Genomic DNA, 13,459 nt, shown 5'->3' with positions numbered 1-13,459 from the left:
TGCGGGAGACCCGGGTTCGATCCCTGGGTCGGGAAGATCCCCTGGAGAAGGAAACAGTAACCCACTTGGTATTCTTGCCTGGAGAATCCCATGGACAGAGAAGCCTGGTAGGCTACAGTCCACGGGGTCGCAAAGAGTCGGACACGACTGAGTGATGGGATGGGATGTAGGAAGTATGCAATAGCATTCTGCCTGGAAAAAAAAAAGTACATAGCTTAACTTAAGAAACACTTTCAAAAACAAAACACTTTCTTGTTAAAAATGGTAACCATCGTCTGAGCCTTCAGTGAGTCATAGTGGTCACATCAAAGGTCACTCACCAGTGACCATAACAAACAGAAGAACAATGAAAAACCTTGAAATAGTGCTGCTGCTGCTGCTGCTAAGTCGCTCCAGTCGTATCCGACTCTGTGCGACCCCATAGACGGCAGCCCACTAGGCTCCCCTGTCCCTGGGATTCTCCAGGCAAGAACACTGGCAAGAATTAGCAAATGTGACACAAAGGTACAAAGCGAGCAAAGGCTGTCCGGAAAATGGCAGCGAGAGACACAGGGTTGCCACAAACCTGTAATTAATTTATTTAAAAAATGCAGTATCTGCGGAGCACAATAAAGCAATGTGCCATATGGAAAGGCAGGGCTACAGAGACAAACACAGAAAGAACCAGGATTCAGAGAGGTCTTGCCAGTTAAAAAGGGAGGGGAAAAAAAGGTTCAAAAGAGCAGCTCAGAAGCAGTGCGGGGCAGACAAGTGTGACCTTGGGCAAGTGACTTCACCTCCCTGAGTCCATCAGACAGAGATAAGTCACACTCAGACGGTGGACGGCTGCTGTGAGGAGAGGGAGCAAGTATCCCCGTGCAATGCATGCTGGGAGGTCTCTGCCGGTGACCCCACCCCTCTGTCCTCGGTTTACTCAGCCACCAGATGGACCAAGTGGGATCTGTGGCCGTGGGGAGTTGAAGAGATGCTATGGGAGCCTCCTCGTAGGCAACTGAGCAAATGCTCAGAGATTTCCAGAACGGAAGAGCTCACACAGACCTAATTAAGGTGCTCAAATCCCATAATTTATTGAGTCAGATTAAAACAAACAGGAGGGACTTCCCTCGTGGTCCGGTGGTTAAGACTCCACCTTCCAACACAGGGGTCAGGGTTCAGTCCTTGGTTGGGGAACTAAGATTCCTGTTGGGTGTGGCCAAAAGATTAAAAATAAATAAATGTATAAATAAAACAAATGTGAGAAACGAGATATGGGCCGGGTTGACACACTGAGATGAGGAACAAATGATCAAAGTTCTGCCGCCTGAGCTTGGGGGTTCACGGGGCTCCGCTGTCCTCTCCGTGTGGTGTGGTCTGCACGCCCAGAGTCGAGGGGGAGCAGGGAGGATCCACACCCGGAAGTTGCCAGGGCCACGTGAGGGCAAACGCATTCAGCCACACCTGCAGGTGGAGGAAAACATGCCTCCTGGCCATGGCTCTCACCTGCATGATGTGAGCTCAGGACTCACCGAGCAGAGCGAGAGTCCCCAAGAGTCACCTAAGGACTCTCAGATAAGTGAAATGAAAGTGTCAGTCAGTCAGTCGTGTCCGACTCTTTGCAACCTCACGGACTGTAGCCTGCCAGGCTCCTCTGTCCATGGGATTCTCCAGGCAAGAATACTGGAGTGGGTAGCCATTCCCTTCTCCAGGGGATCTTTCCGACCTAGCAGTCGAACCGGGTCTCTTGCATTGCAGGTGGTTTCTTTCCCGTCTGAATCACCAGGGAAGCCCAAGGACTCTCAGATACTTGAGGCTTAATCAGTCTTTCCATCCTTCCCATGGACGTTCAGCTCACTTTTTTTTTTAAATCAAAGTATAGTTGATTTACAATGTTGTGTTAGTTTCCGATGTACAGCACAGTGATTCAGTTTTACATATATAGACAGTCTTTTCTGTATTCTTTTCCATTAGGATTTATCACAGAATATTGAAGAGAGTTCCCTGTGTTATACAGTAGGACCTTGTTGTTCATCCATCCTATATATAATAGTTTGCATCTGCTACCCCAAACTCCCAATCCTTCCCTCCCCCACCCAGAATGGAATATTTTTTAAAAATACAGCAGACACACACAGAGAAATCATAGAATGATTGGGAGAATTTGATAACTGTGAAAAGTGTTTAGTACAAAGCCTGGCACAGAGCATGTTCAGTATGTGTTTAGTATTGTTATTATTATCATTCATGGAAAATGGAAGGACAGAAAGAAAAGCAAGAAAGGGACCAGGTGGAGAGAGATACCACATTAAGGGCAGATATTGGTGAGGGGGAATTTGGGGAGCTGGAAGGGGAGGAAACAGATGGATGGGGGAGGGGAGAGAGGGAACCCCAGGGAGAAAGGGATGCTCCACCCAGCACCTGGTCCCCAAATTAATGAGGGGATGTCTTGGCCTGCCTCCCAAGAGGGCACACATTTGCATAAGATCCCTCATCTGCATGGCATTCCAGGCAATTTGCATACAGATGGCAGCCTGTGCCCTCCTTAGTCTGACCCCTCCTCCCACCTTGGCCAAGGGTCTGGGGGAAGAGGCAGCAGGTGTGGGGGGTGATGAACCACCATGATCTGGGGCTCCAGGAAGTAAAGGCAAGTTCGGAATAGACTCCCCTTGCTCCTCAACCTTCTGTGGCTCCCTATTGCTCTCAGGACCATGAGGCACCCTTCCCCTGGCATTCAGGACCTGCTAAGATATCACCCCTCACACATACCTACTGCTCCATCTCTCATGTCTTGTGCCTTTGTGAATTTACTATTCTCCCACTCTCTCATTTCCCCCACTGTAACAAAGCTTGCCTTTCCTTCAAAGCCAGAACATCTTTAAGAATTCTGAAAAGTTTCCCCTAGTGGTGCAGACAGTAAAGAATCTGCCTGCAGTGCAGGAGATCTGGATTCAATCCCTGAGTCGGGAAGATCCCCTGGAGAAGGAAATAGCAACCCACTCCAGTGTTCTTGCCTGGGAAATCCCATGGACAGAGAAGCCTGGCAGGTTACAGTCCATGGGGTTGCAAAGAGTCGGACACAACTGAATAACTAACAACACTCCTTGTCCTTGTAACTTTACTGGAATTTGTGCCACCTCTGGACTCATACAGATTTTATTAGTAAAGATGTGTTTTGTTGCACATGACACACACACACAAAAAAAAAACTGAAGTAAAAAAAGTGTAAATGAAAAGGGAAAATTATTCATTCATATAACCAGGAGGGGCAAAGACTACTTTCAGGCATAGCTGGATCCAGGGGCTCAAATAGTCTCATCAGAAAGCTGGCTGTTCCATTTCTCAGCTCTGCTGTCCTCCATGAACAGGCAGTTTCTTTTGTATCTGGAGGCACCCAGAGTACCAGTGTTCTAACAGGTTAGCAACCTTCACCAAAAGAGGTATCCCTTTCCTGTTAGTTCAAGCAGACATCTCAGGGCTAATTCTCATTGGTCAGGAATGAGTCCCACCCCCATCCCTGAACCAATCCCTGTGGTCAGGGACCCAATGCTCTGATTGGGCAGGACTGGGCCAGGCTCACTCCGAACCATAAGGGCTTAGTATGGAAGAGGTTTTGTTGTTGTTCAGTAGCTCATCCGTATCCAACTCTTTGCAACCCCATGGACTACAGCACAACAGGCTTCCCCGTCCTTCACTATCTCCTGGAGTTTGCTCAAACTCATGTCCATTGAGTCGATGATGCCATCCAACCATATCGTTCTCTGTTGCCCCCTTTTTCTCTTGCCTTCAATCTTTCCCAACATCAGGGTCTTTTCCACTGAGTCGGCTCTTCGCATCAGGTGGTCAAAGTATTGGAGCTTCAGCATCAGTCCTTCCAATGAATATTCAGGGTTGGTTTCCTTTAATGGACTTACCTGTTGGCACTAATGGTTAAAAACCTGCCTGCCAATGCAGCAGACATAAGAGATGCAAGTTCAAAACCTGGGTTGGGAAGATGCCCCGGAAGAGGGCTTGGCAACCCGCTCCAGTATTCTGGCCTGGAGAATCCCATGGACAGAGGAGCCTGGGAGGCTACAGTCCATAGGGTCGCAAAGAGTTGGACACAACTAAAGCGACCTCGCACACATCTCCTTTAGGACTGATTGGCTAAAGGGCAGGTAAAATATAATACTTGGCATCAACTCCCTAGCTCCATCAGGAAGCCTTTGGCTCTGTGCCCCTACCTCCTGGTGGTTATAACTCTTCAGTGAAGTGTCACCTCTGAGACTCCTTGACGCTGGAAGTCAACTCCCCAGGTATGGGACTCACCCAGTCATCTGTCAACAAACACACACTGTAGTGCCCAGCCTTATCCAAGTCCCCTTATGCATGTGACTAGGGGAATGAAATTCCAGCCTACTGGGGCTTACCTCCTGGGCTCACCCCAGCTCACAAAGAACCAGGAGACAGTTGAGCACGCTCCTTGACAGGCTTGGAGAAGAGTGGGTGCTAAGGGGGGGGAACTTCTTTGAGAAACTCTCCCTGGGGACTGGTTATTTCATCCAAGGGAGAAATGGGGGAAGGGGGCAGAATTTCACAAAGCAAATCAGTAGCAAAGTTGGCACTAACCCCAGAGATCCAGGTCCTAGAAGGCCCCAGATTGGGGAGAGAAGGACAGAGAGTTCTAGGGAGAATTTACTATGCGCCTACAGTCGTTCTCCTTTATCTAGGGGACACATTCCAAGACCCCAGTGGATGTGTAGATTGTACTGAACCCTACATATACAGTGTTTTTTTTTTCTATATACACATCCCTGTGACAAACTTTCATCTATAAATGAGGCATAGCAAGAGAATATCCAAATTGCCAGCATCACTACTCTTGTGCTTTGGGGCCATTATTAAATAAAATGAGGGTTATTTGGACATCAGCCCCGTGACACCACTGCAGCCCATCTGATAATGGAACTGGCTACTAAGTGACTCAGAGACAAGTAGTGTATAAGCCCTGGACAGAGGGATGATTTATGTTTAGGGCTCGAGACTTCATCATGCCTCTCAGAATGGCTAAAAACTGATGAATTTTTATTTCTGGAATTTTCCATTTGATATTTTTGGACTGGGGTTGACGCGGGGTAACTGAAACCGCAGATAAGGCGGGGGGGGGGGGAGGTGACGACTGTATTTGTCCAGCTGACCTCATGCCAGGCTGAGAGACACACCACGGGGAGGTCCTAGCCTGCTACTTCCTTGCTGGGAGGCATGAGTGCAGATAATCACTCTATGCGCCTTTCAGCGAAATGCGGATCGTGAAATCTCCCTTCGTGCGATTTTTGTGTGGAATTAACTGATGAGTGGGCTTCTCTGGTGGCTCAGCTGATAAAGAATCTTCCTGCAATGCGGGAGACCTAGGTTCGACCCCTGGGTTGGGAAGATCCCCTTGGAAAAGGGAAAGGCTACCCACTCCCAGTATTTTCATGGACTGTATAGTCCATGGGGTTGCAAAGAGACACAACTGAGTGACTTGGGGCTTCTGTCATAGCTCAGTCGGTAAAGAATCTGCCAGCAATGCAGGAGACCCGGGTTTGACTCCTGGGTTGGGACGATCCCCTGGAGAAGGAAATGGCAAGACACTCCAGTATTCTCACCTGGAGAATCCCATTGTCAGAGGAGCCTGGCAGGCTACAGTCCATGGGGTCGCAAGAGTCGGACACCAGCAACTGACAAGTAGCCAACTCTTTGGCTTTGAATCCAGTCACTTCTTTCTTTGTGCCTGTTTCCTCATCACATAGGGTGCTGTGGGGGGTTATTTGAGATAATACAGCGCACTTGGATTAGCACCTGGCACAGTCAGTGCTAAATACATTTATTAACAGTATTATTACGAAGATGTGAATGCCAGTCAGTAAGAGTCTCCACTACTTAAGATCTTGCACTTCTGGGTAGGAAAACTCAGGTGTGTGGCAGGTGGGAAGGGAGGGCAAGTCTATGGGGGGTCCTCTTGGTAGGGAACGAAGCATCAGCCCCCAGCTGATCAGCTCCTTTTCCGAGGAACCGGAACCAAGGGATTTCAAGCGCTCAGTGGCATCGTCTCCCTCAGCCTCCTGCTTGCCGCCCTCATCCCCACAGGCTGGGCGGCCTCACCAGCTCCCCCGGGCAGTCCAAGGAATGTGAAGAGGTAGGTGGGGGAGGGGAGGAGCGGGAGCCGCCGGGGAGAGACAAAGGGGCCGAGTCAGAGCGAGAGACACAAAGACGCGAGGAGGCTGGGAAGATAGGAGAAGTGGGACAAGGACACGGGGAGGGACTAGTCAAGTCTGGAGGCCCGACCGTAGCCCAACCCCGCAGGGCCAGCCGGCCGCTGGGAGCGGTCTGTGCTGCCCCCTGGCGGAAGGCCGCGGTAAGGAGACGGTGCGGACCAGATGCAGGAGGAGAGGGCTGCCGATGGAGAGAGGTCAAAAGAGACGCAGAGAGAAACCAAAGTCAGTGAAAGAGACACAGAAACGCACCGAGAAACACAGGGACAGAGAAAGACACAGAGACAGAAACCCACAAAGAGACAGGGGTAGAGAGACACGGATGCGGGGGCGAGAGGCAGAGCCAGAGTCAGAGGCGTGAAAAAAGACAAGAACCAGTGACACAGCCACAGTGACAGGAGACCACCAGGAAGAAAGAGAGCAGAAACACAAAGCGACACCGAAACGTGAAAACTGAGAGACCCAGGGATAAGCACAGGGACGGGAGAAGAGGCAGAGAGACTGACAGAGACACTAAAAGACCTAAAACCTAAGAAGACACGACGCGGCGACTCCCAGAGTCTCAGGCAGAGACTAGAGAGATGAGGATAGGCTGAGATGCGGACAGACCTGAGACAGCGAGCGCGGGGCGAGAACTGGGGAAGACGCTAGGCGGGGAAGGGGGTGGAGTCTCAGCGTGTGGGCGGGGCTCCAGAGGGGCGGGTCTATAGGAAACCACGTGCCTCACGCATGTGTGTCCAGACGGCCCTATCCAAAACTAAAGGGGGCGGGGCCGAGGCCTGGGCAAACTGAACTCCTGAGGGGCGGGGCAGACCACGAGGAAAACGAATGGGCAGGGCCATGCCTGAGGGCGGGACTTCGTGGAAGCCGAGACATTCAGAAGCGCTGTGCTTGCCCCATGAGGCAGGGGGCGGGGCTCGAGGGCAATGTAGGTGTAAAGGGACGTGGCTAGAGCAATAAGGGGCGGGGTTTGCCTGGAGAGGGCAAAGAGAATTCTGGGGCTTGGGGGCCGGCGATCAGAGTCCTGGGAGGGACGAACTTAGAATCCTGGGGAGCAGCGGGTGTAGAATCCTGAGAAGGGGAGGGAGAGGAATGCTGGGGAGGCGGGGCGAGCGTAGAATCCTGGGCAGAGGCAGACGAGGACTCCCAGGAGGGGGCGGAGTCAGACCTTCCTGAGGGGGCGTGGCCGGAGCCAGATCGGCTCCGCGAGGAGGGGAGGAAGGGGGTGGGTCCTGTGACGTCAGTTAGTCCGAAGCCAGAGAGAATCTAAGGGCCTGGGGCGCTGAGCCGGAGAACCTGACCTCGAGAGCAGAGCCGAGAAACCCGAGAGCCGCGGGAACCGGCCGGGAGCCGAAACCACTCGGGCACCTACTCGTCTGCCCAGTCGATTGGCGCACGCAGAGGGGCCCTCAGGCCCCTGCCCGGGCCCGGTCCCTCCCCGGGCCCCCCATGGCCCGGGCCGCAGCCCTCCGGCCATTGAGATTGTCGCCGCCGACGCTGCCGCTAGTGCCGTTGCTGCTGCTGCTGCTCCGGGAAACCGGTGAGAGAACGCAAACGCCTCCCCGCCGCGCGCGAAACCATCCTTTTCCCTACCCCCAGCAGGCGGTCGCGATGATAAGGCGAGACTACCCCCATCTTTCCTTCTCTCAGAGTTGGGAGTCTGAGTCCCGGGAAGAATTGAGGGCAGGGAGCCAGATGTCCTCAGAGGGGCGGGCCGGGAGCTCGGACTTTGGGCCCCTTACAGGGCCAAGAATGATAATTCGGGCGACCTGGGGAAGGGCTTGAGGGCTCCAACCCCGGGCCCCAGGGTGCTGAAGGCTCTGACTCCTGGGCCCGGAAAACAAGGAACTCCTGGGCCCCAGAAAAATTAGGGGCTGAGGGCTCTATCTCTTGGGTCCCAAGGAGAATGAAGGCTGGGGCTCCGTCTACGGGGTCCTGGTAGAATTGGGGTCAGGAAGGGCTCGAACTTGTGGGTTCCAGATTGTGAGCAGTGTTCTCTGTCTGTCTCTAGGGTCCCAGACAGAACTGGGGGAAGAGGAGGCCAAAAGGCCCTGTCTCCTGGGCTCCAGATTTAATTGTGGGCATTGGAATGTCCTGGAATTCAGATATAAATGTGGGCAGGAACCCTGTCTCTTGGGTTCTAGATCTAATGAAGAGCCAGAGGCCCTGACTGAAAGCTGGAGGCTCGGTCGGCCTGTGTCCCGCCTAGACTAAGGAGGCAGAGTCCCGCCGTCTGGGACCTTTCCCGTTCCTTGTGAGCGATCGGCGGGGACATCCCTGGGGAAGTTTTCCGGGTTTTACTTTCGTTGAGCCGGGGCAGGGCAGGGGCGGGAGCTGTCCAGGCTCCCCGTTCCGGATTCCCGGTTTCGGGACTTCATCTCTCCTCCCGTCGCGCCTTTGTCCTCAGAGCCGCAGCGGGAGGTGGACGTGAGGAGACGCCGCCCTAATCCGCTGTCTCTCCCTCCGCTCTGCCCACTTCCCCGCCCCCCTCCCCGACTCCTGTTTCCCCCACCTCCCCTAGGGGAGGAGTGCATCCCCAGGAGAGGGAGGGGCTGCGAGAAAACAGGTGAGGGAGGCTCTGTCCCCGCCCCTTTGCAGGTGACCCGGTTGTTTATTACCAGCTAGAAACTCTTGATACTGGAGTTTCACAAACATTTGCCAGAAAGTGCGAGGAAGCTGACGGGAGCCCTAGATCTTTTTTCCCCCAGCGTGTTTCTGAATGGTCTCCCAGTTTGGATCCAGAGCGGGGGCACTAACTTTTCCTTCTGCCTGTCTCTCCCTCTGCGTCAGAAACAGTGAGATAAAATCAGAATCTGCCACCTCAGGAGAAGGCAATGGCAAGCCACTCCAGTACTCTTGCCTAGAAAATCCCATGGATGGAGGAGCCTGGTAGGTTGTAGTCCGTGGGGTCGCTAAGGGTCGGACACGACTGAGCGACTTCACTTTCACTTATTGGAGAAGGAAATGGCAACCCACTCCAGTGTTCTTGCCTGGAGAATCCCAGGGACGGGGGACCCTGGTGGGCTTCTGTCTATGGGGTCACACAGAGTCAGACACGACTGAAGTGACGCAGCAGCAGCAGCAGCAGCCACCTCAGGCAGAATGCTCAGAATCCTCCCCACCTTGGGCCAGGTGTTGACTTGGTGTGTGATCTCGCAGAAGACTCTCAATCGCCCTAAGGGACAGGTCCAGTTCCTGTTACCATTCGACAGATGAGGAAACAGTGGCTTAGAAAGGACAAGCCACTTTCCCAGCATCCTCAGCCAGTTTGCAGACTTCAGAGCCTTTCTCGGCTCTGCCCCACCTGGTGTGCTCTAGAACCCAGAAAGTGTCTCTGAGCCTCCATTCCCTTCTTTGGAAAACTGAGATAACAATTCCATCCCATCAGGGACACTATTAGTAACAGCATTTTGGTGCTGCTTACAGTTAACTGGAAAAGGTACCCTCACATTAAAAATCTTTTCGCTTTCTTTCTAGTGGTACCTTTAGAAGACTTGACCACTGGGGCAACCCATTCCCTGGTCTGTTCAATAACACAATGGACAGAAAAGACTTTTGCTTGTCATAACTAAGATTTACTGTATGGTCCCTTCTCTCTCTGCATGACTTAACCAAGATCAACATCTCTCCATTCTAAAGCAACCACACCAAAGCAACATGGTCTATTATGAACAGTCTTCTGCACCGGGATGAGATTTTTCACTGTAAAAGTACTACTGTGGAGCCACCCTAGTATTCTGAAGGTGGGGGTGGGGGGGCAGGTTCAGATATCCCATGATCCCCAGAGGAAGCTCTTAGCACCTGAGGAGGAGAGCGTCCCCCTTCCCCACACCCCATCCTTGTGCCCTGCTGTCTCGTCCCTGCCGCTTTCCCTCCCTCCTTCCCTTCCTCCTCTTCTCTGCCTCTCCCCGTTCCTCACCCTCTCCCTGTCTGCTCCTCTGGCTCTCTAATCTCTCTCCAAGCTCTTTCTCTCCTCCTCTCTCACCCACCGCCCTCCTTTCCATCCATCTCTGTTTCCCTGTCCCTGGCTCCTCTGACTTCCTTCTCCTTGGCCTCCGAGGAATGAGGGTGCCCCACCTGGGCTTCTTGCTGGGCCGGCTCCCCTCCCCAGTCCTCCCGGGCTTTCACTGCTCATCCATGTCAGCCAGGCAGCCCCACGTAGCAGAGGGGGATGGGAGGAGAGGGGACTGCTGGCCTGCTGTCTCTTCTCATTAGAGAAGGAGAACTGGACAGGGGAGAAGTAGGGGTGGGTCTGCTTACATCCTGGTGGGGAGCAGAGGGGCAAGAGGGATTCAGGGAGAGGCTGGAGATACACAGATGGGGACAGAAGCCAAGAGGGGGAGGGTGTCAAACAAATTTAGGGACGGTGTCAGAGACACATATAGAAATGGAATGGAGAGATGGGGGGATGAAATCCAGCCACAGGGATGGGGCTGCAGGGATGCAGACAAAGTGGGGGGCAGGGGAAAGGAGCTGGGAAGACATCGCGAGAAAGGCAGAAACAGCATAAAGAGACAGAGGTTTTGTGACAGTTGGGCGGGGGCCCGAAAGACCCCAGCCAGTCAGTGATGGTGACGCGATGACCCAGGGTGGTCAGGGCACAGGCCCACCTCAAGGCCTCAGTATGTGGGGGCGACGGGGAGTGGTAGACAGGGGAGGGACAGGGAGTTGGGCAGGCTGGCTAGCTCCACCACCCCCACCAGGGACGCTGTTACATTTTTAATGTCCCAGCGATGCTGAGAAATGGAGCAAGAGGAGGAGGAGAAAAGGGGACCCAGCAAGATGGCCCAGCGAAGAGAAAGTATGTCAGGGGTGGAGAGACATGCAGAGATGGGGGGACCCAGGAGGCAGAGGGCCGAGCCACGGGGAAACAGAGATCCTGAGAGACAGAGGCCAGAAACCTGGAGAGATTAGAGACCTCAGGAATCGGTGCCGGGAGCCAGATCCCAGAGACAAGGAGACCCCCAGACCCAAAAGATTCAGACCTCAGACGTCAGAGTACAGAAGAAAGGGAATATGAGAATAGGTAGGGTCTCTTGGGCTTGGTGCAAATGATCTGAAATTGATTGTGGTCATGGAGGCACAAATGTAGGAATTTACTAAAAATCATTGAACTAGACACTCTAAATGGGCAAATCATATGGGATGGGAACTGTATCTCAATAAAACTTTTAGAGAGAGACAGACGGACAGACACAGAAAGCAGAGACTAGGGACTCCTGGGAGACACAGAGGGGCAGACTGGGAACCCTAAGAACCAGAGACAGAGACACAAGAGATCAAAGAGACAGGATCTGAGAGAGGAGGGCCAGAGTCTCAGAGACAGAAGTGTTTTGGTGTAAACTTGGCCTGGGCAGAACGGTGGGGGTGGGGTTCTGTCTGAGGAGCTCGGCCAGGAAGAACGGTCCTAGAGATTCACCCCTAGAGAAGCATCAGACTCCACAGGGGAGACCTTCAGTCGGGGTGGAGTCCCTGCAGAAAGGCAGAAAATCACAGACCAGGGAAGGGAATGATGACCATCAACTGAGCTGAGTGCTGACCACCATCAGAGAGGTGGGCTGGGGGAGGCAGGTGAAGATATGCAGACCCAGACAGACAGCCCAATATCTTAGCTGCTTCTGCTCAGCAACAGCCCCCCCGCCCCCCCACAACCAAACCAGCTCCTGGATGTCCGCTGTGGGGGTGGGCACCATGATTAATGCAATTAATTAAGGAGGTAGCTGAGGCAGCAGCTGAGGCCAGCACTCCAAGCACGCTGGCCTTCAAGGGCCAGCTGGCGTCTGCCACACCCTGTGGTCAGAAGGCAGGTCATGATACCTTGTAGGTCTGGAGAGGGTGAGCCAAGCTGGGAGGAGCCAGTCAGGCAGGTAGGAACCCAAGAGTCCAGGCCCCCAGCCCCTTCCTCTCAGCCCTGATTTCCCCTCCCCAGATCTCAGGGTCTCAGGCTCTGGGTCTCTGTTCCCACCTGCCCAAAGGATTCCCCTGGGCTCACACAATGCCCTGGGCTGCCCCTGCCCTGTCACCACAGGAAGCCTGGCATGCCAGGCCACAAGCAGGGCAAGTGTGTCTGGGGACCCAGCTGACACCCCATGAAGCTGTCATCAGCCTGGCTGGCCAAGGAAAGCTGAGGGCGGCTGGTGTTCCCACGGCCACACCCTCCCCCACTGTGCTGCTGACCATGTTCTGGCCAAGGTCAGGGCACAGGCTCCCGCCCAACAGTGTCCTGGACACTAGGGTCTGAACTCCAGGCCAACCTTCCTCCTGGCTTCATTTCTCCTGCCTCTGCCTGAAACGTAAAACATCCAGGCATCAGCCAATACACCTCGTTCCCCTCACCACCCACCCCTGCCCCACAGCCGGTCAGCCTCCGTGTCCCAACCATTCCAACTTCTGAATGTGTTTCCAATCCAGTTCATCCTCCATCCCCACTGTCCTGGCCCCCGAAGCCTGGCCCCAGTCCATTCTGAGGATTCTTTCTAAAGTACAAATCTAACCCTGTCCCTCCCCCTGCCTATAACTCTCTATGGCTCCCTAGTGCCCCTAAGAAAAAGCCCAAACTCTAACTCAGCCTTGGCCTCTGTCATCTACTGCACTGTTGCTTCCCCATCTCCACCTCATTCATTCACTCAACACATTTCTGGAGCTCTTACAGTGTGCCAGGTACTTTTCTAGGCTCTGGGAATACAGCAGGAACCAAGGCTCAGACTATAGTGAATCTGCCTGCCAATGCAGGAGACCCGGGTTTGATCCCTGGGTCAGGAAGATCCCCTGAAGAAGGGAATGGCTACCCACTCCAGTATTCTTGCCTGGAGAATTCCATGGGCAGAGGAGCCTGGCAGGCTACAGTCCATGGGATCCCAAAGAGTCGGACATGACTGAGGGACTAACACTTTCAAGACAAAGATCCCTGCCCCCAGAACTAATGTTCTAGTGGGAAAAAGACATCAGGTGCAATGAGGAAAACAAAGCAGTGTTAAGGGAATTTCTATTCTCATCATCAGGGTGGTCAGGGAACACCCCAGAGCAAAGATCTGAAGGGAGGGAGGGAGGGGAAAGTATGCCAGGATGAGAGAACGGCAAGTGCAAAGGCCCTGAGATGGGACTTGCCTGGCATGTCTGAGAAATGGTGAGGAGGATAGTATGTCTGGAGCAGGGTGAGCCAAGGGGAGAGGGTGAAGGCACAGGTCACACAGGACCTTGTGGGCTGCTGTAAAGATGAGCTTTTTGTATTTTCTGAGTGAGGAGAGAGCCAT

General features: G+C 53.4%; 1 protein-coding gene across 3 annotated transcripts in view; it reads left to right on the top strand.

Moving 5' to 3' along the window:
• Positions 1–7,447: 7,447 nt before the first annotated feature.
• The window catches only part of NECTIN2 (nectin cell adhesion molecule 2), a 34,085-nt gene continuing 28,073 nt past the window's right edge, over positions 7,448–13,459 (top strand). For all 3 annotated transcript variants that reach the window (XM_055411896.2, XM_055411897.2, XM_055411898.2), the window contains exon 1: positions 7,448–7,746. In XM_055411896.2, the coding sequence (XP_055267871.1) occupies positions 7,656–7,746 (91 nt within the window). In that variant the 5' untranslated portion in view covers positions 7,448–7,655. The remainder of the gene's footprint in view (positions 7,747–13,459) is intronic.

Source organism: Moschus berezovskii, chromosome 22 (assembly GCF_049115385.1).
Source record: "Moschus berezovskii isolate FMDL1 chromosome 22, NW_MosBer_1.0, whole genome shotgun sequence".
Classification (NCBI taxonomy): Eukaryota; Metazoa; Chordata; class Mammalia; order Artiodactyla; family Moschidae; genus Moschus; species Moschus berezovskii.
The sequence above is the reverse complement of the archived record's forward strand: the minus strand, read 5'-3'. Positions and strand labels throughout refer to the sequence as shown.